At 44.5% G+C, this 26937-nt stretch overlaps 1 protein-coding gene across 44 annotated transcripts in view; it reads left to right on the top strand.

Moving 5' to 3' along the window:
• LOC129631575 (uncharacterized) overlaps positions 1 to 26937 on the top strand; it is a 478809-nt gene that overhangs the window by 251249 nt on the left and 200623 nt on the right. For 18 of the 44 annotated variants that reach the window (XR_008704106.1, XR_008704104.1, XR_008704107.1 and 15 more), the window contains 2 exons: positions 1128 to 1273; positions 3631 to 4106. The exons of 6 other annotated variants lie outside the window; for them this stretch is intronic. Coding sequence is in view for 13 of the 38 variants with exons in the window: in XM_055552686.1 (XP_055408661.1) it covers positions 1128 to 1273; positions 3631 to 3726 (242 nt within the window). In the remaining 25 variants the exon portion in view is untranslated. Of the gene's footprint in view, positions 1 to 528; positions 654 to 1127; positions 1274 to 2080; positions 3608 to 3630; positions 4107 to 14940; positions 16379 to 26937 lie in introns of those variants that run through there. 20 more of the 44 variants (XR_008704092.1, XR_008704096.1, XR_008704112.1 and 17 more) reach the window with 4 other exon arrangements.

The raw sequence follows: 26937 nt of genomic DNA, 5'->3' as shown, positions 1-26937 counted from the left end.
ATAGCTTTCTGAGAAGTAGAATATCTGTTTGACAAAAGGGAAAGGTGGGGTAGCGCTCTTATAGGAATGTTGATCTAAAGCCAGCCCTATCGCAGCTGTGGGTACAAACATGTGTGTTTTAGCTTGATCCTGGGGAGCCAAAAGAATCCAGCAGATGGATCACACTATGAGGATGGCTTGGTGGGGACTCAGTCTGGGGCAGACCACCCTGCCCAAAGGGCAGCTTCTAAGTCTTGATGATGGTATATGCGTCAGCCAATGCTTCTATAATGAAATACCACAGCCCGGGCAGTTTAAAAGACAGACATTGATTTTCTCGAGGTTCTAGAGGCCAAAGTCCAAAGTCAGCAGGGTGGGTTTCTTCTGAGATCCCTCAACCTGGCTTGTAGGTGTGGCTCGTGTCTTCACATGGGCTTCCCTCTGTGTCTGTGACTTGTCTGTGTCGAAGTCTCCTCTTTTTATAAGCACCCGTCATACTGAAACGGACCCACCATAATGAACTCATTTTAACTCATTGACCCTTTAAAGACCCTGTGAGCAAATACAGTCACATCCTGAGGTGCTTGAAGCTAGGACCTCAGCGTATGCATTTTGGAGGGATGTAATTCAGCCCACAACAAATGGTAACCAGAAAAAAATGAAAATATGATGAGGTAAGAAGGGACAAATCTTAGGCCAAAAGCTGTAAAAGCAACCACTCTGTAATTCTTTCTCATACTCTCCCCTCGCACACTACTTCCTTCCCTATCTCTGAAGAAAAGCTCTCGTCACCATTCCTGTATATTAGCATATTTTACAGAAGGTAAGCTTTTAAATCAGCATGCTCTGAGTTCAAATCCTGACTTGACTTCTTCTTAGCTGTATGACCAAGGGCAAGTCGTTTAAATTCTGACTCTCAGCTTCTTCCCCTTAAAATGGGGCTAATAACTAAACCCACTGATTTTGTTTTGTAAGGATACTAAGATATACGTGTGAAAACCAGTGGCAAGCCAAGACTGGGGAAATGGGGGTGGTCTGCCCTGAGTGCAGGTGGTAGTGGGGGTGTGGTGTCGATAGGAAATAGGAAAGTAGTAACACAATTTCCATTTTAAAATTAAAAACAATTTTTTTTTATTTGGCTGTGCCAGGCCTTAGTTGCAGCACTTTGGTTGTGGCGTATGGGATCTGGCTCCCTGTGGCTGTTCAGTCACCCGGTCGTGTCCTACTTCCTGCGCCTCCTGGACTGCAGCAGGCCAGGCCTCCCCGGCCCTCTCCATCTCCCAGAGTTCACCAGGTTTGTGTCCATTGCATTGGTGATGCCATCCAGCCATCTCATCCTCTCACGCTCTCTTCTCCTTCTGCCCTCAATCTTTTCCAGCCTCAGGGACTTTTCCAGTGAGTCATCTGTTCGCGTCAGGCATCAAATGACCAAAATACTGAAGCTTCAGCTTCAGCACCAGTCCTTCCAGTGATTATTCAGGGTTGATCTCCCTTAAGATTGACTGGTTTGATCTCCTTGCTGTCCAAAGGACTCTCAGGAGTCTTCTCCAGCACCACAGTTTGAAGACATCAATCCTTTGGCTTTCTGCTTTCTTTACAGTCCAGCTCTCACAACCGTATATGTTCACTGGGAAGACCATAGCCGTAACTGTCCCTAGTTCCCTGACCGGGATCATACCCAGGCCCCCTGCCTTGGGAGTGCAGAGTCTTAGCCATTGGACCACCAGGGAAGTCCCAAAGTTCCTTTTTAAACAATGCCTGTAGTAAAATACTGTTGCCCCTCTGGGAAGATGCTGCCCCATGCTGACCCACCCTCCCTTGTCTGGAGTTTCTATCTATTGCATATTAAATGCATGTGTTTATCCTTCCCCTCCCCCCCACACACTTGTGTCTTGAATTTAGTCATTCTCAGGACAACTTAACCAAAGGTATTTCACATGACTGCACATCTTATTTTTTATTCATTTTACTCAGAAATTGCCAAACCTCAGAGCTAAATTATATATGACAGAGGAAAGTCATCATTTAGTTGTTGTTTTGAAAAAAGGAGGCCTGGTCACCTCTGGTTAGAGCCTTCCTCTTCCTTCCCAAATCTCTTCAGTTCCTCCGTCCAACTTCCAGGGCTGGTTCCTCCCAGAAAACATCCAGATATGAGTTAGGAATCAAGGTAGGCAACCCCTAACCGCAGGAGACGTGTGTGTGTGGCTGGGTCTGTTGCTTTTATGATTCCAGGTCCGTTTCTGAAGTGGTACCCCATCCCTTGGCGCCTTTATATGAGGTAGCTGCTTGTGTAATTGCTGTAATGTGTAAGTAGCTATTTTATATAAACAGAGAGAATTGGTTGGTTGTACTAAAAAAAAAATGGCAACATAAAACAGAATTCCTTTTTTCAATGGATGACATCTGTCTTCATATAGCATCAAAAATCTAAACCCTTAGCATGAATCATTAAGCTTTCCCAGAAAATATTTTACGTTGGAATTTTACAAAATAACTTCCTCAACCTAGATCTCCGAAGGTAGAAGAGATAGATGATGGTGTGTACATTGCATGGGTTATCTTGCAATTATTAAAATGAAGGCTTTGATGGCCTTGTAATAAAATGGAGCTTTTTGATCATATTAAGTGAACAAAAAGAAGCAAAATGCTCTACAATACATGTGCTAAGTCACTTCAGTCATGTCCAACTTATAGACTGTAGCCCGCCAGGCTTCTCTGCCCATGGGATTCTCCAGGCCAGAGTACTGGAGTAGGTTAGCTGTTTCCTCCTCCAGGAGATCATCCTGACCCGGGGATGGAACCCGCATCTCTTCTGTCTGCTGCATTGGCAGGCAGGTTCTTTACCGCTAGTGCCACTTGGAAGCCCCATGTAATACATATTGAAAGGTTTAACTGCAAAAGGCAAACACATCAAATTATATCTAATAATATGTAAAATTTGGCACACTCGCACAAGAATGCCTTTGGAAAGGGCCCTTTCCTGTGGAGCGAGTGGTAGGTCTTATATCTGCTCTGTCCACATTGGGTATCAGAAGCTTAAACCTGTATCTTGCATTAGTTGAGGCCTGACTTGGATTTCTGTAGTTAATGGGTTGTCTGAAGTCTGAGGGTGAAGGGTGGGATCTATTAATAATTTAGGATATAACAATGGCACTCAGTGAGGGGTTAGTGTGGTGGAACCCAGTCTGAGATGGAAACTTGATGGAGATTTCTAGATGGTTAACATAGCCATAATTCAGATAACCTTTGAATATATTGAAGCAGGACCTTAATAAAAAGCCACAATGTCTTCTTAGTAGGAGATAGTAAAATGTCTAGTTTGTATTTACAATGAGAATCATCTTTCTGCTCAGATGACTCATTTTTGCCAGCCACGTTCTCTCCCCATGCCCTTCTGGACACATTATAGACTTGCCCCAAGACAACACTTCTGTGGGTCAGGCCCGTAATTGGGAGCTGCAGACTTTTCCAGTTTCTGTTATTAGAGTCTGTTCAATTGGTAGAATGTGAATAACCAAGTTATTGTAAAGCCACATGAAAGGCATCCTGCTCTCCTCCGTGCCCCACCATGTGCAGCCACACCTCTGCTTTGTTCTGTGTGGCTTCTTCTGATTTCTGGTCCCTCATCTGACTTCTCTTTGTTTGCCCTAGGACACTGAGCTGTGGAGGGGTTTTGGTAGCAGCAATTATTTTTCAAACTGGGAAGATATGAATGATAAAGGGACTGTGTCAGCTGTGGGGCTGTAGATTCCATGCCTTTTCCTAAACACCATGATTCGACCCTCCCACTGGAGTCTGCCTGGTGGGTCACTTCACGCCCAGAGCCATGAAGCTCCACGTGGAACAAGGGGTCTGGAAGGACACATATGGAGATGTTACTAGTGACTGCATTTCAGTCTTGGGGTTATGGGAATATTTTCTTCCCTTGTTTTCCAAATGCCCTTTGATGACTTTGATGAAAAAGAAAAGACTATTTGTTTTTTTTTAACTATAGTAGTCTTGCTGTTTTTTAATGTGCATGTCAAACTGCTTGATATCATGTGAACTAATTCTGTTAATTCAACATTTTTTATTGTCACACATGAGAAATGGAAATACTGAAATTAATAAAGAAGAATAATTTAAAATTTCCTTTAAAATCATTGCTATGTGCTGGATGCTGGTAGGAAAATCTTTCTAATTTAAAACTTGGAAAACATATTTGTGAACTAAAATAAATAGAATAAATAGAAAGGAATGGAGATTATTATCCATGATATTAAAAAATATGTGGGTCTGGTTCATCCCAACCTTTATTTAATCACTTGTTTATTCATTGAACATGTTATGTGGACTTGGCCATTGGATGCACTGATGACCCAAGTACAAAGTCCCTGTCCTCAGGGAGCTTAAAGTCTAGGTAAATTTTCTATCAGAATGTATTCTTGTCCTACTCTTTGCAACCCCATGGACTGAAGCCCACCAGGCTCCTCTTTCCATGGAATTTTCCAGGCAAGAATACTGGAGTGGGTTGCCAGTCCCTTCTCCAGATTCTGGGATTAACAAATACTAAAAATAAGTGGAGAAAAAGAAAACTGATAGATTACAGAACTATATTTTGCATGCATGGGAATATGTAGGATAAAACTTTATTTTCCTCTTCACCCAATACCCACAGACACACACACACACACACACACACACACACACACACACACACACACACACCCTACACACCTACAGTGTCATCCTGTCTTTACCTGGCTCACAGACCCAGGATTTATACAGTCATAAAAATAGTTAGTCATTTATTTAAAGCACTTGTTCTTAAAAGGAGCATTTGACTCCCCTATATCTTGTTCACTCCCAGTGGTATCTGCTGCTGCTGCTAAGTCGCTTCAGTCATGTCCGACTCTCTGCAACCCCATAGACGGCAGCCCACCAGGCTCCCCCATCCCTGAGATTCTCCAGGCAAGAACACTGGAGTGGGTTGCCATTTCCTTCTCCAATGCATGAAAGTGAAAAATGAAAGTGAAGTTGCTCAGTCGTGTCTGACACTTAGCGACCCCATGGACTGCAGCCTACCAAGCTCCTCCATCCATGGAATTTTCCAGGCAAAAGTACTGGAGTGGGGGTGCCATTGCCTTCTCCGAGTGGTATCTTACTCATGGACAATTAATAAATAAATGAAAGCAATCAGTGAGGTCAATCAGGCACCCTTATATCCGAGGGGCCATCACTCCTACCAGGAAAGGGCTGTATTGGGGCAGAGACAAGAAAGCCCTGACAGCAATGCATACAATAAAGGTGCATTTCATTGAGTCATTGGTTTAAAGTATCAGAGAATCAAACTGATGGATTAGTAGATTATCTCACCTCAGTCTGTCAGGACCTCAATGGAAGAACACTTATTACAGACTAGCAATTTCAGGTGGCATCACTCAAGAACTTTTATTTATATATATATATATATATATATATATTTATATATGTCTTACATATATACATACATACATATATGTCTTACATATATATATATGTAAGACAAAGGGGTGGTTGGGAATACTGCCGAACAAAGAAAGAAACAACTTCATCTTGAGAATGATCTGTTGTGTAAGTAGGATGTGGAGGGCACATATAGAATGTTGGGTAAAACACAGGAAGTTGGGACCCCAAAGCACCATTGGAAAGCCTTCTTGGGAACAACTACAACAGTCTGATATGGGAACAATGGAGTGAGTAATGTCAGAATAAGTTCCAAGGAAGCTAACACTCAGCTGCCCATGGTGAAGACAGACATACATGATCAGAAAGTAAAATCCAAGCTGAGTAGGAAAAATCTGAAAACATGTCCCCAGACCAGATCCTTCCTTCCCTCTCTCCCTCCCTACCCCCCCATCCTTCCTTTTCTTTCCTTCAAGACTGTGTATCAAACAGCTGACATATATCAGAGAAATGCAAAGCAAAAGATGAGGTAAGGACAGAGACACAGGACGGGTATAACTCACACACGGTTTTAGATATTTCTAAAGATTAAAAGCGAGCAATTGAGAGAAAACAATCATCAAGGGTGTAATTAGATACAATTTTCTGAAGCTGAAAGGATCTAAATATGGAGATCAAAAATCCCCACTGTATTGTTAAAAAAGATAAAGAAAGATCTACACCTAGAAGAGCAGAGTAAATGCCAGGAAATGAAACAACTTAGTCAGTGTTTCCACAGAAAAGTGTGTGACCCAAGAGTGCTCTGCCTAAATGGCCACTTACGGGTGAAGGGAAAAAAACCCCTAAACTTCAAAAAAAAGAAAAGAAAAACTCTATAGACAAACACAAAACAAAACAAAAACCGTACTGAAATTGAAAAACTTCCAAAATGCATTACCAGTAAAATCTTATTTGAGGAAAAAAGAGCTTGAATACAATCTATACTCAACAAGTAACTGACTTGAAGTTAGTGACTCAAAAATAGGAAAACCATGGCATTAAGAGTGATTGTGAGAAAAGAAAACAATATAAGGTCAAAAGCTAGAAATAGCCTTCCAATTTGAATGTATGTTCCAATGTAATTCTCAAAAAAGATGGTCTCAAGTATGCTAGTTACACAGTACTAGTAGAAAATGAGTTTAGAAAGGGGACATGAAAAACAAACTCATTCAATTGCTCATCTTACAAGAGTATGAGTGTTGACATTAAATCTTACATGTCAGAGGAAAATATGATCTAAATGTATAAAAGTCAACCAAGGTAAAACTTATGAAAGGGTGAGTTCCTCCCAAACTCCAGGGGAAAAATAAGCCAAATATAGCCAAAAATAAAGAGAGCAAGTGATAACAGGATTGATATAAAACAAGATGGCCGAGTTGGTCAGTGTGCTAACTACTCATGTGTATGTCATTACCTCATTGAATCCTCTTTTACAGATGAGTAAACTGAGGAACAGTCACTTTAAACACCTACAAAGTGCTTGGATTAGGTCTCTTGATAGATAGTCACTGGGACATATATTAACTTGCCATGTCAGAGTCATACAGTGACTTGACTCTTGGCATCTCCCATGGCGGGCAAAGCCCTCATCTTAACCTGCCTTGGACAGAAGATACTATCTAAAATCTGTAATATGAGCTTCTCATATTTTATCCCCATATGATAGCTCCACTGTTGAGAATATGGAAAAAGATGGCTGAAGGAAGAAAAATGCATGGAGAGTACCTGACAGATAATACTGTTACTGTAAACAAATGGTGAGATTTTTACCTAGGGGTAACGTATTATTTACCTCTCATTTTACCTATGTTCTCCGAGTGCTGAGCTGACTCTATAGCCTAGAGGCATGCTTGCTTAACCAAGACATTCCACCCCATAGCCAGGAGTGAAATCAAGGGCTGACAGTTCACAGCTCTGCCTCCCAGACGCAATCGCACAAGGGAGCTGGGTGTAGAGACTGCTGATGAAAGGTGTCTGTCGGCAATTTTTGGATCCTTTTAAAAGATCCTGTATGATTAACATCCAAAAATTGAGAAGACTGAATTTCTTCTATTGTGTTCAACAGTAAAATCCCATTCAGGACTACATTAAACTAAAAGAAAGGAATGTGAAAAAATCGATTGCAAAATACTACTGAGGGAATGCAAAAACAAAGAAAGCAGAGCTGACAACCTTGGTTTCCAACAAACTTTATGCCAGGCCAAATAATATTAAAGGAGACAAAGAGTGTCATTTTACAATCCACAGTACAGATAAAATAGTCATGAAAATTTATTTGCTGAATGACACAGCATCAAAATATATAAAGCTAAGAATGTTAGAAATAAAATGGGAAATTTACAGGAACACGTTTTTTTGGGGAGCTGGTAACATACTTCTTTTACTCAAGGCAGATAAAATAGAGTAAAATCACTAAGTACATAGACAAATTTAAATAAAACAGTAACACTATTCCTGTATTAAAATTAAAATGCTTAATTTCACCAGAAATTTTATAAAATTTTGTCTTATTCTAAGCCACAACTATAAGCACAATAATTAAATAAAAATAAATAAGCAGATGTTTTGTAAGGTCAACTCTCCAAGTTTAAGGCCAGATAAATACAAATCAAAAATAAAAAGAAATAACATTAAAATTTCTCTCTAAATAATTTTGGGTTGATGAATAGTAGGAAGTCAGTTGCTAATTACTTAGAAAATAAAGGTAAGACTATGCCATTGTAAACACATGTTTCACTGCCAAAGCTTTAATCCAAGGCAAGTTCATATGGTAAATCAGTTCCTAATTTAATAAGAAGTGAGAAAAATAAGTTAATGAGTCTCTTTAAGATGTTAGACTGAGAACTCAAAACTAACCTAGGGAGAGGAGGTAAATGCAAATGATGGACATAAGAACAAAAATAAAATACTTATAAATAGAAGAAATAAATCATTGTAGGAAATGGTATTCAATCCTTCTCCCCAACACCCACCACTTACCCCCATCACATAATACTGAAAGTAAATAAAATAGATACCTAGGTCAACTTCTGGTAATCTTATTAAAAAAAAAAAGAATCACCATTCACTCTTAAGGAAAATTAGAAATACTGGATAATGCCAAATATAGAGAACGTTTAAAAATAAGAAAATGCTGTTAGGGTGTACCACTTGAGGTAAACACATTGATAAAAATATTGATAAAATCATTTATTTAGAGAAGAAATAGAATTAACTGAAACTGGCTCAAGAAAAAAAAAAAAAAAAGCCCAGCTAATTAATTACATAGATGAGTAACCACAGAAGAAAATGAAAGTGTACTGTTTTAATGTGGCAGACAGTTTCATCGATGGGCACTCTCAAACTATTGAAGATCAGGTAATTGCTATGATTTATAAATTCTTCCAGAGCACAGACAAAATATGAATATGTACTTCTAAGCAATACCACAGACTATACAGGTCTGATATACCTTTTTACCTTTTGACAATGCAAGAAGACAAGGTAGCAAATCAACATAAATTTAAGAGAGGACTGTAGGAACATACGCTACGGAGTTTATGGAATGGATTGAGATGTAACAGTCTTAAAACCAAACAGGCCCTACAGTTTAGAAAATCTAGAGAAAGCGCTTAACCTATCAAGTTCTCTCCTGTTCTTTATCACATGTACATATTCCAATGCACACACATATTTATGTATTCTCTCTTACATGCACACACACCTGCAAACACAGAGCTTTGAGACTCACCCTCACTGTCTACCTTTCACTGGAAGCCCCAGGAGTTCCTCTGACGAGAACAGTAGGTGACCATCCACAACATTATGGGAAATTTATTATAAACATGCGTGTTCCAGAACCCTGCTCAGTGCTCAGGTTTCCATTAACTTCTCTACCGCTTTATTGTTTTGTCACTCAGTCATGTCTGACTCTTTGTGACCCCATGGACTGTAGCCTACTAGGATCCTCTGTCTATGGAATTTTCCAGGCAAGAATACTAGAGTGGTTTGCCATTTCCTTCTCCAGGGGATCTTTCCAACCCAGGGATTGAACCCACATTTCCTGCACTGGTAGGTGGATTCTTTACCACTGAGCCATGAGGGAGGCCCCTACTTGCTTTTAAAGATTTAGAAATGTAACCTAGAGAGCTGCAGAAATAAAAGTGGTGGCCGGAGAAATGTGTCATTCTGGATTATTTATTTGTGCATGAAAAAGTGGTGCAACTCACGTCAGGGAGCCTGCTTGTTGGAGTAGGAGAAAATTAAACTTGAAACCAGTGAATGAAGAGCTGTGGCCAGTATTCCAGGAAACCTGGGTGGTGACTACTGATGCTCTTGACCTTGGCTCCTAAAAAGAGTAGGTTTAGTTTTTTATTCCTCCCAGTTTGGGGTGAGCAAAATAAACAAATAAATAATTTTAAAAAATCACTGTGGGGGCCTTTGCTTAAGAGGAAAGAAACATTGTTCTGGAGGACTCAAAGAAAAAGTGTATCTCTAAAGATTAAATTTTCTAAGATAAGTCTAAAATATAAGAAGTCTAAGGCAAGTCCTAGAAACAGTCAACCTCTGTGAAATAGAATCAAGGTGGTACAACAAAGGCAAGAGATTAAGACGAATGCAGAGGGGCAAAGAGAGTCCCTTGGGGTCAGAATAGAGGACCAGAAATCTCAAAATGTTGTGGTAGAATTTTAAATTTGCATTGGAGGCAACAAAAAACAGCTGACATCACAGTATAAGCTGTGATATCCCTGGAGTCAATTGTGTGGACTGGAAATGAGAGAAGACACATTGTAATCTGCCATATGGTCTCACTGAGGGATTTGGAACATATTTTAATTTACGTTTTGGTAATTTAGGATTCTAATTTTAATTTCCCATTTTGTTTTTTCACTCTGCTCTAATCAGATGATTCTTTTAGAAGCTACTGGGTGTATGTAGACTGTGTAGACTTCGGCTTCCATGCAAAGTTACCCCAACCTGCTGCATAGTTCTTGGGTCATTCTTAAAATTTTTCTTCTTTGTCATCCTCTAACTAGACCCCCAATGTCCATAATTTCCTTCTGAGTTAGATCTGCCTCTCTTCCATCCCCTCCAGGCTTTACTTTTAAACATATATGTCTTCTAATCGACTGTGCACTAGAAAAGCAACTAACCCGTTTTATTAGAAGTATATGAAAAATTAATTGCCAATAGATGTTAAATTTTTTTAATGGTGCTGCCTGAAGTCATGAAGAATTCTTCTTTGAGAGTCAGTTAAGAGACATTATGATCATTATTTTAACTCCTCAGTATTTTTTTTTTTTTCCATGGTTCTTTGGTCATTATTCACTCTCATTCTACATAGCAGATTGATTTAATTATTTAGGTGTTTTGTATGTAAAATCATCTTAATGAGTATTGATTGAAGTGCACATTTGTACAACTGCCTTGGAGGTATCTATAGAATAAGGCCATTGGGTTTCTTTTGGAGTAATTCACAAAGATGCGGTGTCTCTTGTTTTAACAGAACTAGGAGCTGTTTGTCTCAGTTGTAGGAATCGTTGGAAGGATTAGAGATGAAGATTAATGTAGGACATTTCTTTAACATCCGTGGGAGCTGGGATGAGCCCTCTCTCCCAGCCCCAGCTGTTCTGAAATTCAGGGAAAGCCTCAGCTTGTACTTTGTCCCAAGCTTCCTTTTCTAGAGTTGAATGCAGCTGCCGGGCTGCCGAGGGACCATGTCTCACGCAAGTTGTCTGCGTGGCTTGAGGTTTAGTCTGTGTAGTTACAGTGGAAGGAGCAGGATGGCCTCTGTGTAGGAAGCATGGGTTACTGCAGTGGAGCTGCCTCCTCAAGCCAGGTTGCCTGACTCTATACTGATGGCTTCTCAGCTGAGGCTCCAGTCATCTTGCTCTCTAAAGTTCCGTGGGGTGCGCTGGAAATCTCCCTGTGGGACAGTCAGTTACTCACTTGCTCTCTGACAGCTCAAGAACTAGAAGATCCCTCTGGGTATTTTCTGTAGTTCCCATTGAGCTAAATAGGGATTCTAAATTTTAAACAAAACAGCCTGAACTATTGGATAGCAGAAAGGGCTGAAGTTGTTCTGGGAACCATGTATTGTAGCTCCTTGGTTTAGTGGTTTACTGAGGACTACCATTGGGCTGGCATCGCTGACTTTATTTGCAAAATAGAGAAAGGGGAGAAAGAGAAGAGAGATAAACCAAAATCCGAGGGTCACCTTTCTCTTGAGAAATTTGGATATATGGATCCACCGTGAGTCAATATGCCCCCCTGAGTAGGAGAGAAGGAACTTTTATTTTCAGGACCGAGCCGAAGACTGAACAAAAAGTAAACCAAAACAGACAGACAAACAGAACTAGAGCTTTTCTCTCTGGGGACTGTGAAGAAGGGAAAGTCAAACTAACTCCCGAGTCATGAATCCTGGCTCAAGTCACATGGAGTTAGGATTTTAACTGAGGAGGGATTTTGGAAAACTATGAGTTCAAGCCCCCACTGTGAAGAAAGACACATGCAAACACGTCGACAAACAACTCTCACTGGTAATCACATTTTTCTCAGCCTGACCTAGAGTGGAGTCAGGATTCACTGCTAGCCTCACACTGCCTTGGTCTTCTCCACTCCCTTACCCCTCCCGTAAGTAATAGTGATTATGTTCTAGCTTCTCTTTCTTCTAGTTTCGACTTCCCTTTCTCAGTCCTAGGGGCTGGGGCAGGCTTTAGACAGTGGATCGGTCCTGATTGCAGTTCAGGTGTGGACAGAAAGATTCATGAAGTGAAATTGCTCTCAAGGTCCTGGAAGGCCAAGACAAAGTGACTGCCCCGGGTAAGAACAGGTTGAGACATGAGCATAGAAGCCTGGCCTGTGCAGGAAATGGATGGCACACTCGTACTGCATCCTTGATGGAGAGGGGAGAGAGATGCTGTGCTGAGAGCAGGACCCAGCCAGCTTGAGGAATCTGCAGAAGTACCTGATCTTCTTCTCCCTCTCCTGAGTTTCCTGCAGGGTCTCTCCACTGCTGCTGCTAAGTCACTTCAGTCGTGTCTGACTCTGTGCGACCCCAAAGACGGCAGCCCGCCAGGCTCTGCTGTCCCTGGGATTCTCCTGTCAAGAACACTGAAGTGGGTTGCCATTTCCTTCTCCAATGCATGAAAGTGAAAAGTGAAAGTGAAGTCGCTCAGTCGTGTCCAACTCTTTGAGACCCCAGGGTCTCTCCACTGGCCACATCCAAAGAGATGCCAGAAAGCACGGGTGTCCCTGGTGCAGTCCTAACTGGTCATTCCTCCAGGATGAGGGCAGGAGAGAAGACGGAGAGGCAAGGGCTTGGAGGTAGTGGTTGTTGTCATTCAGTCGCTCAGTCGTGTCCAACTCCTTGTGACCCCGTGGACTGTAGCCTGCCAGGCTCCTCTGTTCATGGAACTCTCCAGGCAAGAATACTGGAGTGCGTTGCCATTTCCTTCTCCAGAGGATCTTTCTGACCCAGGGATTGAACTTGTGTCTCCTGCATTGGTGGCAGATTTCTTTACTGCTGAGCCACTGGGGACTTGGAGGTTGCACAGCTCAAAAGTGGAGATGCGTGGAAGTCTGGAGAAGTCCTATGACTTTGACCCAACTGCTGTCTCCCTGTGCCATGGCACCATCAGTCGTGGGGAATGTCAGTGTGAGAGGGAAGGCATGGGAGCTGAGTTCCCTTTCCTGCCCTGTCCACTGGACAGATGAGCCCGATGCCATGCTGCCTCCCATGGGACAGGACGGTGATTTCTAACAGAAAGCTCTCCCCAGATAACACACCAGTCTGTGAGCTAAGAGATGTCTCAGGCTCAGGAGAGCACAGAAGCACGTTTGGCAGGACCGTTGATAGCCAAGTCCCCATCACTGGACTAAAAGAATAAGAACAGCTCATGAAAGCCCTTCTGGTTATGGTGCGCATGCCAGAAAATGCAGTGATGTCTTTCATCATTTGGTTTTAGTAGAGGTTGTTTTCAGATGGAAGCAAGCTGTCTTTCCTATGTCTGGGAAGAGTGGTTATTAACTATGTAGAAACTGTCTCTAACAGTGGGTCAATTGATTACTGCATTTTAGAGCTGCTCCTTGAAAAACAGCAATTAATTTCACTGCATTTCTGGGTATTTCTTCTCTACACCTTATCCATTTGCAATCACAGTTATTCTCAGCAGATACGGAGACTTGATTATTTCTGAGGGCTTTACAAGAGATCATATTCCATTTTTTTTTAATGAATGCAGGGAGAGAATTGGGTTTTAATTATCGCCAACACCTTTTCACTGTTAGAAATAGGCTTAAGAAGACAGAAAATGGGAAGAATTCATACTGAGAGTTGGGACATACTCAGAAAGACTATTTATCCAAACAAATCTTAAGTGAAAAATGCTACTTGATCTGAAAAACAGAATCAAAACACAACATGGGGTATTTCTGTTTACTGATTAATATTCTTTGTATTGTTCTGGTCTATCTAATGGGTTGCTGCTGCTGCTAAGTCGCTTCAGTCATGTCTAACTCTATGTGACCCCATAGACGGCAGCCTACCAGGCTCCCCCATCCCTGGGATTCTCCAGGCAAGAACAGTGGAGTGGGTTGCCATTTCCTTCTCCAGTGCATGAAAGTGAAAAGTGAAAGTGAAGTTGCTTAGTCGTGTCTGACTCTTTGCGGCTCCTTGGACTGTAGCCCACCAGGCTCCTCCATCCATGGGATTTTCCAGGCAAGAGTACTGGAGTGGGGTGCCATTGCCTTCTCCGATCTAATAGGTTAGTTTTTCTATAAGGTTTTTTTTTTTTTCTGGGTGAGAAAAATCAAAGGGACTATTCTCACCTCTTCCTTAACCTTTTAACTCAGCTTCAGCTGCATTATCTTTGACTGGGTTGGAGCCTGCTGCCCTCCTGTTTAGTTTCTCAAAAAAACTACAGAGGGCTTGACTGGCTTTTCTCCAAAGGGCAGTTAGCAATCATTTTTCATTGCCATGTATCACCTGGCTGTGGTAAGTGGCTACGTTTGGGTTTAGGATACACGTTGGGCACTTCACGCTGACCTTGCCTGACCTTCTGAGGATGTGTGCTTTCAAGCCATTCTCATAGATAGAAACCGAGGTCTCTCGGCCTCAGCACTTTTAACGTTTGGGGCTGGTGGATTCTTTGTGCACTGGAGAATGTTTAGCAGCATCCCTGGCCTCTACCCACTAGATGCCAGTAGCAGCTCTCTCCCCTCAGCTGCGAGCATCCAAACTGTCCCCAGACGTTGCTGAATGTCCCCTGGCGGGCAAAACCAACTCTAACTGAGAGCCACTGGTATAAACTCAACTATTTATGTTTACAGAGATAGATGATAGCTAGACTGTAGATAAATATACACGAGCATGTGTATTTATAGCTTAATAATATGAGAGTTGTGGGGTTTTTTTTGAAAAATTTTGTATCTTAGGCTCAAGAAATAGAACCAATCTATAGATAGATATAGATATGGATATGATTATAGATATATAAGAAGAGTTTTTTTTTTTAATAGGAATTGGCTTATTTGACTATGGAGGCTGAGAAATTCAACAGTCTGCCATCTGCAAGCCAGAGAAACACGAAAGCTGATGGTATAATTCAGTTTCACCTTTGTGGCCTGAGAACTGGGGGCACCGATGTCCGAGGGCAGGAGAAGATGGATGTCCCAGCTCACCAAGCAGAGCAGATTCTCCCTTCCTCCACCTTTTCGTTCTAGTCAGGCTCTCCATGGGCTGGATGATGCCCACACACATCCGTGAGAATAATCTGTGGGTTCAAATATTAACTTCTCTTGGAAACACTCTCATAGACACTCCGAGAAATAGTGTTTTACCAGCTATCTGGGCATCGCATAGCCCTGACAGGCGGACATGTGCAATTACCCATCATGCCTTGTGGTGTGCATCCAGGCACATGTGGATTTCGGTCCAATCTTTGGCAAAAGCAAGCTCTGGGATCCTCCTTCCTCATCTCTGGATCCTAACAATGTTGACCCTGTAGGTTTTGGTGGAAAATACGTGAGCTTGCCAAGTGCTTGTTACTGAGCCCAGGATGCAGCAGGGGCTCCAGAAAAGCTATTTCTGCCCACATGCAGAAGCTGTTTGATCAATAAATAGATCGATAGCTGTGGTGGAGACTGAAGAGTCACCCCCCACATGGACAGATATTTCTGCCCTTTTTGCTCTGTGTCAGCTGGAAGAGATGTCAGTCTCTGTTTCATGTGTATCACTTCACATGAAATGGCTTTTCTTTAAAAAGTATGTGTGAGCAACATACACATGCTCGTTGCAAAGCTTCAAACACCACAGTTAAAGCTTGCGTCTCTCTAAGGCCCATCCCAGGGGGCAACCGCAGGCATGAGATTGAGGTATTTCCTTCTCATGTTTCTATGTCTCTATCAGTTTATGTGTGTAAACAGAACATGTTTTAGTCTTACACACACTGCTCTGTTGCCTTTGTCCTGCATATACTGTTAGTATACAGACCTGGCTCATTCATTTTAATTGTTATTTGGACAATCCACAGTATAAGGTCTTCCATTTTTTTCAAATTTGGGGTTACTACCATCAATCCTGCTGTGAATAGATTACATCTCATTGGGCATTTATGTACAGTAGTTACCAAGAAGTAAAATTGTTGAAACAGAGATAGTATGCATATTTTAAATTTTGACAGAAAGGGCCGGGTTGTCCTCCAAAGTGGCTGGAGCATTTTATATTACCAGCATTCAGTAGCATCAGACCTTTGTTTTTTTTGCCATTCAGATGGAAACAAGCAAACATGTATTGTTTTAATTTACATTCTACTGATTACTGCCCAGAAGGGTATATTTTCTTATGTGTGTTGCCTTTTTTTTTCCCTTTTGTGATTTGTTTCTTCCTTTCTCATGCCTGCCTTTGTATTGGATTGTCATCTTTTTCCTATTGATTGTATGACTATTTTGTATATGTTCTGCATCTTAATTCTTTGTTATACACATTGCACTAGAAAAGACTTCAAGACCCTGCACAGTAAGCATTTCAGAGGGCATCAGGTTAAAAAGCTGCTGTCGGGGATAGTTAGTGAGCTTGCTCAGCTGGGCTGTGATCCTGTCTCTCAGTCCCTGCTCTCCCAGTTACAGCCATGATGTGGGCTCTGCTCAGCTGCAGATGTCTCCCTGAACCTTCTAGATCTCCTGCATCCTGGGCCATCCCCCACCTCCCTGCCTCTGTGCTCAGAGCCTGAGGCCTGCCCCTGCCCCAGGCCAGCACAACAGTGAGCCTCACAACCCTCCTTTCCTCCGAGCAGCATTCCCAGTGTGCATCCTATGCCATCTGCGGAATGCTGATAACCATGTGAGCAAACAAGACGCAAGACAGAAGTTTGCAAAATACTCAGCTGAACCAAAGTCAGTACCTATTCTCATTGCAGGCCAGTTTTTCCTCTCAATGCCTATACTCTGCTACCCTGCATGGTGTCCTTCCAGGAGAGGGTGAGTCAGCAGCATTGCCCCCATGCCTTTGATAAGACAGGGCTTCTTCTCTAAGCCCACCTCACCACAGAGGGTGGTTCAAGGCGTTTTGCTGTGGTTCATGCAACAAGGATAGGGCGTGAAAGCTGTCACAGGCTCTCCCTGGAATGGGTTTGTGTGTGTGGGTATGTGTATGTGTGTGTTTGTTCCATGCAGTGTCCTAGTCCTATTTTCTTTGTGATCTTTGGGTATTTCCCCCCACATACAGGGCATTGCATGCAGTAATAGTTTCATGACAGCAGCTAAATGTTGGGTGTGCTGTGCTGAGTCGCTCAGTTGTGTCTGACTCTTTGCAACCCCGTGGACTGTAGCCCGCCAGGCTCCTCTGTCCATGGGGATTCTCCAGGTAAGAATACTGGAGTGCGTTGCCATGCCCTCCTCCAGGGGATCTTCCCAACCCAGGGATTGAACCCAGGTCTCCTGCATTGCAGGCTGATTCTTTACTGTCTGAGCCACCACGGAAGCCCATGATATTGTTGGTACCAGCAGAATAAATGTGGGAAGTTGGGGTGGAGCTCCCAGGATGGTGCTGTGACAAGTTTGCAGGCTTGGGTTTGATGAGCTGGATGACTTTGGAGCATTTACTCAGCCTCCATGGGTGGGAGTTTGCCCACTCTCCATTGAGAATGTTAATATCTGATTGTCTGGAGATTGAGGAAAGTCAAATGGGATAATGGATGCGCTGGCCTAAAGCTGGTGCTTGGATGTGTTCTCACAGCAATGTGTTTGCAGTTTGCATCTTGACGCAGTGTGATGTGTCTGGGAAACTCAGAATCTCGAGTGTTCTCTGATGTCCCCAATCCATTCCTTTTTTTCAGAGAGACATGTAGCACTTAATATGGAAATAATTTGGGGGCAGGAGAATATAGTGGCGCTCGTCCTTTCTCATGGTTCTTCCTGTGGCCTCCCATAAGTTTCCTGATTTTTTTTTTTTTTCACTCTGCTGAAGCAACAGCTCTTCACATTTGGTGTTTTTTTCCATCATTTGCAGAACCAGCCCATCGCACCCTCTTGAGGTACCCACCCCCACCAATACACATCATCACCTCTGCAGAGATCTGAGTCCCAACTCTGTGGGGCCCCTCCCCAGAGCTTCCTAGTTCCAACCTCTTCTCTTTGTTTTCTCAGCCCCAGGGGGCGGTAGCTACACCTACAACTGGTTGAACTCTGATGCCCTAAGGTTCTCTTTTTACCCTCTAAAGTACCTAGTTATCACCTTATTCCTACTGAAGAGTTCTTTATACTAAGTTCTTTCTGTTCACATAACTGGATTGGGTTCTGTCTTCAAACTGGAGTCTCACAGATAAAAGAAAGAAGGATGAACAGAAGTAAAGAAGGAAGGGATGGGCTCACGGGAAGGATGGGCTTTGCTTATCCTCTAATTCCATGTCTTGTGTTCATCCCTGGAGCTCTTGACTGGCTGAGTCACACCCTTCCTTCTGATGGAAATCCACTCACTCACTGTGCAAGGCTTCCCTCAAGCACAGTAACCCATTTCCCCGTAGATTAGCTGGTTAATCATGATGTGTCTCTTGTTTTCTCCTGGGATTGGCTGCTCAAATGTGTTTTTCTTCAAGGTGATGGAAAGCCATCCATAATTCATTAACGTGTTCTGGTGATGTTGATTGGTGTTACGATGATTATTACACTGTTGTATTAGGTTATAGGTATTAACATTGTCTCTTTTATGGGAAACCAGTAATGAGCCGCATGAGCTTGATGTTTGGAGCCTGCTTATTTCATGAACTCAGATAGAGCCTGAGGACTTTTCTAGTGATGGACTCAGGAGTGTGCGCTCTGAAATCAGACAGCTTGGCTCTGCCTTCTACTTGCTGTAGGGCTCTGGGCAATTCACTTAGCTTTCCGGCAGTCAGCATCCCCAGCTCTGAACTGGTGTCAGTGATGATCTTGATACTAATAGTATTGTTACTCCCTCATAGATTGTTGGCAGATTAAAAAAGATCAGCGAGCTTAACATACTATCTTAGGGCACCCAATATCTACCATTGCTTCAAATAAACAGTTCCAGACACAATAATTTTTGAGCCCCAAAGAACTTCTTTCTGTTCCAGCCCCAACTTTGAAGCTGGTTTCTCTCACCAGGTACTCATTTAAACAAAGAAGTGGATAGACTTTATCTTTGTGTGCCAGAGTGATCTAGAATAGTGCCTGGCCCTTAGCAGGTACTTCATAATGCTTACTGAATGAATGAGTCCATTGGCAAGCTTCGGGCTTTGAGATCATAACGATTGAGAATAAATCCATCATCTAACGCTGCATAGGCTAGATAAGATACTGATTCTCCATGGTCCTCATGTTTCTCATCTATAACTGGGGACAATAAATACCCATCAAACTATTATTGTTGATGTTCAGTCAATCAGTAGTGTCTGATCCAATGTAATCCCATGGACTGTAGCACGCCAGGCTTCCCTGTCCTTCACCATCTACCAGAGTTTGCTCAAACTCATGTCCATTGAGTCAGTGATGCCATCCAACCATTTCATTCTCTGTTGCTCACTTCTTCTCCTGTCCTCAATCTTTCCCAGCATCAGAGTCTTTTCCAATGAGTCAGCTCTTCGTATTAGGTGGCCAAAGTATTAGAACTTCAGCTTCAGCATCAGTCCTTCCACTGAATATTCAGAGTTGATTTCCTTTAGGATTGACTGGTTTGATCTTCTTGCTGTCCATGGAACTCTCAAGAGTCTTTTCCAGCACCACAGTTCAAAAGTATCAATTCTTATAGTTGTTCCCTAATGAGAATCCCTGGGAAGCCTGTTAAATAAGATGCCTATTCCCAGGCGTGGTCAGGAAATGCTGAGTCAGTAAGTCTGGGATAGGCTCTGATGCTTATGTTCCAACAAGCTTCCTAGGAGTGCGGGAGGGTGTCATGTGGGTGCCCTGAGGACCATACTCTGAGAAACATGGCATTGCAAGTTCAATGTAAGACTTTAATGTGGCTGCACATGGAATACTCCTGGCTGGTGCCCAGTCCGTTTTAACACCTTCCTCTTCATAAACTGAGAATCCTTTGTGGTGGGGTGCCTTCTGGAGTTTATGTCAAGACATTTGGGCTTCAGTGTCAGACCTGCTAAGAAGACAGCTATGAGAGATAAGGAACTTACTTAACTTTTCTGGGTGTCTCTTTTTACCTCATACATAATACAGACTTGAAGGGATCTTTTTGAGAGTATCACGTGAGAAACTGTATGAGAAAAACACTTTGCAAACCATAAAAGGTCTTTCAAATGTTATGTTTTCAGTTTATGGGTTTATTTTCTTGTTTACGATGAGCCCCTAAATCCATATCCTTAATCCTAAACCAGAAGTGATTTTTTTTTTTCAAATAGAAAATCAATTATAAGGTGAATTGGAATCAAGTTAACGCAGGGGACTACTCATAAGCCACAAAGCCAGAGTTGAGAGTAGACTCGAGTGTCAGTGGCCAGCCTAATGGTAAGGTGACTGATACAGGGCCTGAGGACTGAGCAGGGGGGTAAGTTGAGGTCTGGCCTGTGATGCTGCCCACGGCTCCTCCTCCTGTCACTGCCAGAGGCTCCAGTCTGGTCCACGCTGCTCACTCCCCATGTTCTAGTCTTCGTCTACACATCTCTCTCCTCCTCTTCTGCCCTCCACAGGGTGGGGTCAGGGAGAATCTCGCACCTTTCCTGTTGCCCCCTCCATTTCTCTCATTATGATGAGAAAAGGCCACATTTCTGGAACTCGGACCCTGGCAACTGTCTGATTGAACAAGACCTGAGGATGGGGAGAGTCATTGTGTTTCTGAGTCAGACAGACTTTAACTGGAATCTGTGCCCTGTGACTTTTCTGTCTCTGATACATCCAGACAGCCTCTGACTCTCATTCTCTTCCTTACCCCGTGGATGGTAGCCCGCCAGGCTCCTCTGTTCATGAGATTCTCCAGGCAAGAATACTGGAGTGGGTTGCCATGGCCTTTTCCAGGGGATCTTCCCAACCCAGGGATTGAACCTGGGTCTCCTGGATTGCAGGCAGATTCTTTACCATCTGAGCCACTAGGGAAGCCCAAAGATAAGTTCCTTTCTCAATTGACATGATGAAGAAATGGGAATAAGGAGTGGAAGAAAGAGGCATTAATCCATCACCTACTGTGCATCTGGCCCTCTGGCTGTGATACCTCATGTGGTCCTCTGAGGCCAGTACTGTTGGGTTATCAGCAGCATCATCCTGTTCAAGCCAGGTGTCAGGAGAGCTGGGAGGTTTGCCCCTTCCCCTGACCAGGGTCTCCCCAGCACCTGGGACCTGGCACATATGCTGTCATGCTCTCTCCATTTGGAAGGAAATGGATCCTACCAGCAGGAAAGTATCAGCAATTTGCCCAAAGCTGCATGGCCTGGAAATGGCCGAGCAGGAGCCCCACTCCAGCCTGCCTGCTTCTGAAGCCCTGACACCGGCATGCCCTTACATGTGGGTAGCCCAGTTCTTGGGTCAGGCTGGGTGGTGCCTCTGCCACACTCTGGACCCCTGGGACCTGTGTTCTCAGGGACTGCTCCTGTCTGCCTTAGATCTTTCCTTTCCCCCTCGCCATCTCCCAGACTCAACATCACCTCATTAAAATGCAGTTGCGCGATTCATCAACCTCATAGGAGAAAGCAGTTAGATAAAATAGAGACTAATAGTAGTATTTGCAAAGACGAGTAGTCCTGAGCTTCCCGCCTTCTCCAGGGGCTAAATGCACACTTGGAGGGAGCCATGCCACCCTAACCGTCAGGAATCCCCCCGAGGGTAGAGTGGGTTTTCTTCTTTTTTTTCTCTTCTGTCTCTTACATGATCTTTGATCTTTACATTTCGCCCACCATCATGAAAGCTAATGGCATCATTTTCATGCATGGACACGGGCCTGCCAGCTGACAGTGGTTAGCAATTCTTATTACAAATATATCTTCTAATTCCCGAGCTAGAATTGTAAAGCTTTTCTATAGTGACACTGAACCAAAATATCGAAATTGCTCAAGCCTTTAAAGAAAGCGGCAGCAAAAGGTTGCGGAACGCCTTTCAAGTAACGCTGCAGCCAGGCTCCCCGGAATACAGAGCGGATGCCTGCCTGAGTTTTCCTGTCACCTCAGATCACCCGGGAACTCACACTCAAAACTTCCAGCGCCTTTGGCAGGAGTTGAGCAGAGAGAAAGAGAAAGAAGATGGGTGTGTGTGTTGGGTGGGGGGTGAGGAGAGAGGGAGAGGAATCTCTTTGGAAAGAAACTCTGGCACAGTTTTTCATCATTGCCACTCTCTGAATGAGGAGGGGTCACTGGGATTTGCTATAGAAGGCTGAAACAGGATATGTCTATCAGATACCACCTGTAGGCCTATGGCTGGAAGAATCTGCTTCCCTGTTTTCAAGCCACGTCCATTTGGAGTCTGCTCCAGACACAGTCCACTATTCATATTCCTGATGGGACACCTCTTCATTTCTTCCCCCCAGCCCTAGGTGAGCCAAGGCTGTACAGTCTTTGATGTTCCACTACCTACTGGGCTTCTCTCTGTCACAGACAAGTGAATATAGACAAGTGGGAAACCTTCTGGCTTTGAAATTGATCTGAGTTTCTGTCTTGAGCCTGTGACTTAGGATATAGGGCAAACCATTGAACCTCTTAAAGCTTTTATTAATTCACCATTAAATGGGGTTCATGATATTCACTGTGTGGAATTGTTTTGTGGGTTAGATGAAATAATATTCGCATCTCCATGAAAGGCAGAGCTTACTTGTCTCTTTTTGGCTCTCTTCACATGTGATTTGGGGTGCCTGTCTTCTTTAGAAGATGGGGTTCCCTGGGAGACCAGCTGGCTCCACAGCTCTGAGGATGCCTCTGGAATTCGGCTTCTCTTCTGATCTCTCAGCTCTGTGGATCCCTGTGTACTGGCTTCTTTCTGCAGACTGGCCTTCTCCCTGTGGTTAGGAAGATGAAAGGTGGCAACCCTCAAGTAGAACCATGTCCTCATGGCTTACCATTCGACAGGGGCAGGCTGCGGTGGAAGGGAGGGACCTTTTCACCCATGAGATCCCCATGTTAATCTCCAGGAAGGCTGGCTGGCCATCTGGGTCACAATTTCCACCCACAGATCCCACGTGGGTGCTAGAATAGCACATGCCGAGAGTACCAGATGGTGCTAGTGGTAAAGAACCTACCTGCCGATGCAGGAGACATAAGAACTACAGGTTTGAACCCTAGGTCAGGAAGATCCCCTGGAGGAGGTCATGGCAACCCACTGCAGTATTCTTGCCTGGAGAATCCCATGGGCAGAGGAGCCTGGTGAGTTACAGTCCATGGGGTCACGAAGAGTCAGACAGTACTGAAATGATTCAGCACGCTTGCACACACTGCCTCCACCCTCATGTTCTGGAGTGGGCAACTGGGTGCCTGTTCCCCAAGGACCCCTGGGCCAGGGACAGTTAATCAATAGAGGCACACTGCTGGTACCAAGAAAAGGGGAGGATCCCTGGGAAGTGAGAACAACTAGATGTGTGTTGCAATGCCAAACTCTGCTTTATAAATCAATCAACAAGCAAACGCATGATTGTGGAGTTTTGAGCAAAGAGCCCTGGCTTATGAATAGGGTAGATTAAGTTCAAGTCCCAATGCTCTGTTAACTCGGGTGACCTTGTATATTTAGACCTTGCCTCTCTGGGACTGCGGCCCTGGGCTACGGACTTTTCTGGTTGAATCAGAAGATCTCCAAGGCCCTTCTAATGTTTCATGTCTATTATCTATCCCCTGCTGCTTTTTAAGAAAGAATTGTAAGTTAATTGGAACAGGGCCCTTTCTACAGGCTCTAGAGAAAACCATATAGAGATCTATAGGTTAAACAGGGTAATGGCAGGTTTTCCCTGACTTAGGGGAAGTGTAATTCAGAAAGTGAAAAATAAGTAAGACTGGCCGTCGTATTTAGGACACTGCTGAGTGCTCTTCAGGGAAAACCACAGGCATAGGCGTTCTGTAGGCTGACCAGGGGAGGGCCAGCTTGTCTGGCAGGAGGGCTGGGCTGGGCTGGGAGGACAAGGACAGCACAGGGGAAGCACATCACTATCACCATTCCCAGGATTAGGCACAATCTATTGGGTGATCACGTAGCCTTCCATTGAAGAGGTGAGCAAGCAGAGGCTCTGAAAGGGGAAGGGACTTGGCCTTTGTCTCCCAGCCAGAACTGGGGTCAGAGAGCCCCTGGGCTGAGTTCCTTAGGCTCCATGGAAAGGTCTGAGCTGTATCTGCCATGTGCTGGCCTTGGGTCAGGGATGGGGCCCACTTGAACATGAAGAGTCAGTATCAAGCTACTCAACATTCAAGGCCAGACAGGACTGAACCAAGGGTCTAGGGAGCCCACCTTTGGCAGCCACTGGGGGTGGGACGGGGGGGCTGTTGTCTGAAGCCCAGAGCCTAGGGGTCCTACTTCCCCTTCCCTGTCCCTCCTCACTCTTCCTGCTCTTACCTCCCAGCACATCTGACACGGGACTCCAGATGCCAGTTGTTGTCGTTCAGTCGCTTAGTCGTGTCTGACTCTTTGTGACCCCATGGACTGCAGCACGCCAGGCTTCCCTGTCCTTCACCATCTCCCAGAGTTGTTCAGACTCATGTCCATTGAGTCACTGATGCCATCCAGCCATCTCATCCTCTGTCATCCCCTTCTCCTCCTGCCCTCAATCTTTCCCAGCATCAGGATCTTTTCCAGTGAGTCAGCTCTTCACATCAGGTGGCCAAAGTAATGGAGTTTCAGCTTCAGCATCAGCCCTTCCAATGATATTCAGGGTTGATTTCCTTCAGGTTTGACTGGTTTGATCTCCTTGTTGTCCAAGGGACTTTCAAGCATCTTCTCTAACACCACAGTTTGAGAGCTGGGAGAGCTCTATCATGTAAGAACTTGAGTGGTACTTAATCTAGCAGAAGGCAGCTGTTCACGGCTCAGGCTGCAGCCAGAGGACCCAGTGGTCAAGGCCCCTGGGGAGAGCTGGGCCTATGCTGCCAGAGCCCTGGGCACTGCTTGCCTTTCTCGGACCAGCTTTCATAACTGCTGGTCATTTCCCCCGGCCTTAGTTTCGCTCTGCATCTATGTCTGCCTCTCTCTGACATTTTTGTTTCCTTTGGTTCTTTTGCCCCTCATGATGCCATTTGCTTTTGAGTTTCTTTTTTCTCTTCCTGCCTCTCAACTCCTTTCCCATCTGCCTCACCCTCTTTTTCCTCTCCTGCCACATCTTTCTCTGCCTGGGATCTCTCTCTTCCTCTCTCTGCTGCCATCCCTGGCCCCTGCCCTCTGCTTCTTCCTTTGCAGAGCTCGGCTGGCTCCACGCAGAGCCCAGCACCCTCCCTAGCTCAGCCCCATCTACCCTGGAGCTCTACGTCCTGGGACTTCTGCCCCAGTCTGGCTGAAATGGAGGGCGTCCCCCTCTGGGCTTTTCCCCAACCCCTCCTTCTATGAGGTCCTCTCAGCCTGGGGATGTTGTGAAGCACCCTCTTTACCCCAGATGGGAGCCTGGCCCTTTGGAGAGTGGAGGGGGCTTCCAGGGCAGAGAGCCAAGACATGAGGCTCAGCTCTGGCTCTGCCCTCCTCCTGGGCCAGCCCGGCTCCCCTCTGTCTACAGGTCTGCCCTCCAGAGACTCCACTGCCATTGCCCAGCACTGTCCCAGAGGAGGTGAGGGCCTGGGGAGAGGGCCATCTGTGTAGTTGGTCTTCAGTGGATGGCACCCCTGTGTCGCCAGCCATCTTCCTGTTGTATTCCAGGGGCAGCCCTTTACCCCTCTGGTCTAAGACCACTCACACACTCCACAATCAATCAGCATCCATTGAGCACCTGCTGTATGCACAGTCTTGTGCTAGGTGCTGCCCTAACACCTACAGTAAAGTCAGGAACAGTCTAGGCATGTGGTCCCTCTCCATCACAGGGCTCATGCACCATGGGCAATATCAGAGAGCAGATGAGAGCCGATGGTGCTGGGTGATGAGGCCTGTTAGGGGAATCAAAACACCCTGTGGGCGGGGTAGGGCACCCAACCAGGTCAGGAAGGTTTAGGGAAGCCTGCTCTGACCACTCTCATGAGCCAGGACTGAAGACTGGATTAGATTTTCCTGGTAAAAGTGTTGATTTCTGTGGCGGGGATTCTGTGAAGCCTTGGAGGTCAAGGAGAACTTTCCTCCCCTTGCTTGTTCCCCAGAAGAACACACCTTCATTCTTCAAGATTCAGCCCACATGGACCCTCCCTCCTCTGATTTCCTGTAGACCCTCCTCATTCCTCCAAGAGAGCCTCGTGTCACTTACTCCCTGACAGCCTGGTCCCAGTGGACAGGGGCCATCTTTGACATCCCAGAGCCTGGTACCACATCTGAGAATAGTCCATTCTCAGTCAGTGTGGTGGAGTTCTGATATATGAATGGACAGAAGGGTAGATGAATTAAAAAAGGAAGAAAAAAAAAGAAGGCATTCCAGGCATGATCTGAACTCCAAGGCTGCCAAAGCTTTCTCCATCCGCCCAGGCTCCCTCCAGAAACCCCATTTCTTTCCAGTGTCCTGGGGATTTTTTAAAGGCTGATCCATCATTATCTAAGGCTGCCAAGAACTCCTTTTTCTCCAAGAAATCAAACTAACCCCCAAATATTGGGTGCGTTCGTGTGTGTTTCCTGCAAGCTGGGGCCTGGCTTTCGAGAAGTAATCAATTCCCATTGATTGGCAAAATCTGACTTGTGTTCTCTCAGCCAGTTTTGGATGGCAAAGTTCATTAAAAGTGGGCCTCTGGCAAGCAGGCGCCCCTCAGAGCTACGGTAATAAGGGCTTGTTATGCCAAGCAGCAGGATCTGCCCTAAAGAGTCCCTGGCATGATTTCATGGGGACTTGCCCATCTGTAGCAGCATCTTTTTTGTAAATGAGTAATTTGACCATGGTAAATATCCATGAGGAGTTTTTCCTGAGTTTGGCCAGTGGACGGTTGGGAGAGAACTTGATGGAGAGGAGTTGGGTGAGCTTTTGGCCTCTGA

The sequence above is a fragment of the Bubalus kerabau genome, chromosome 17 (assembly GCF_029407905.1).
Source record: "Bubalus kerabau isolate K-KA32 ecotype Philippines breed swamp buffalo chromosome 17, PCC_UOA_SB_1v2, whole genome shotgun sequence".
Lineage (NCBI taxonomy): Eukaryota > Metazoa > Chordata > Mammalia > Artiodactyla > Bovidae > Bubalus > Bubalus kerabau.
This window is presented reverse-complemented; position numbering and strand designations above follow the sequence as displayed.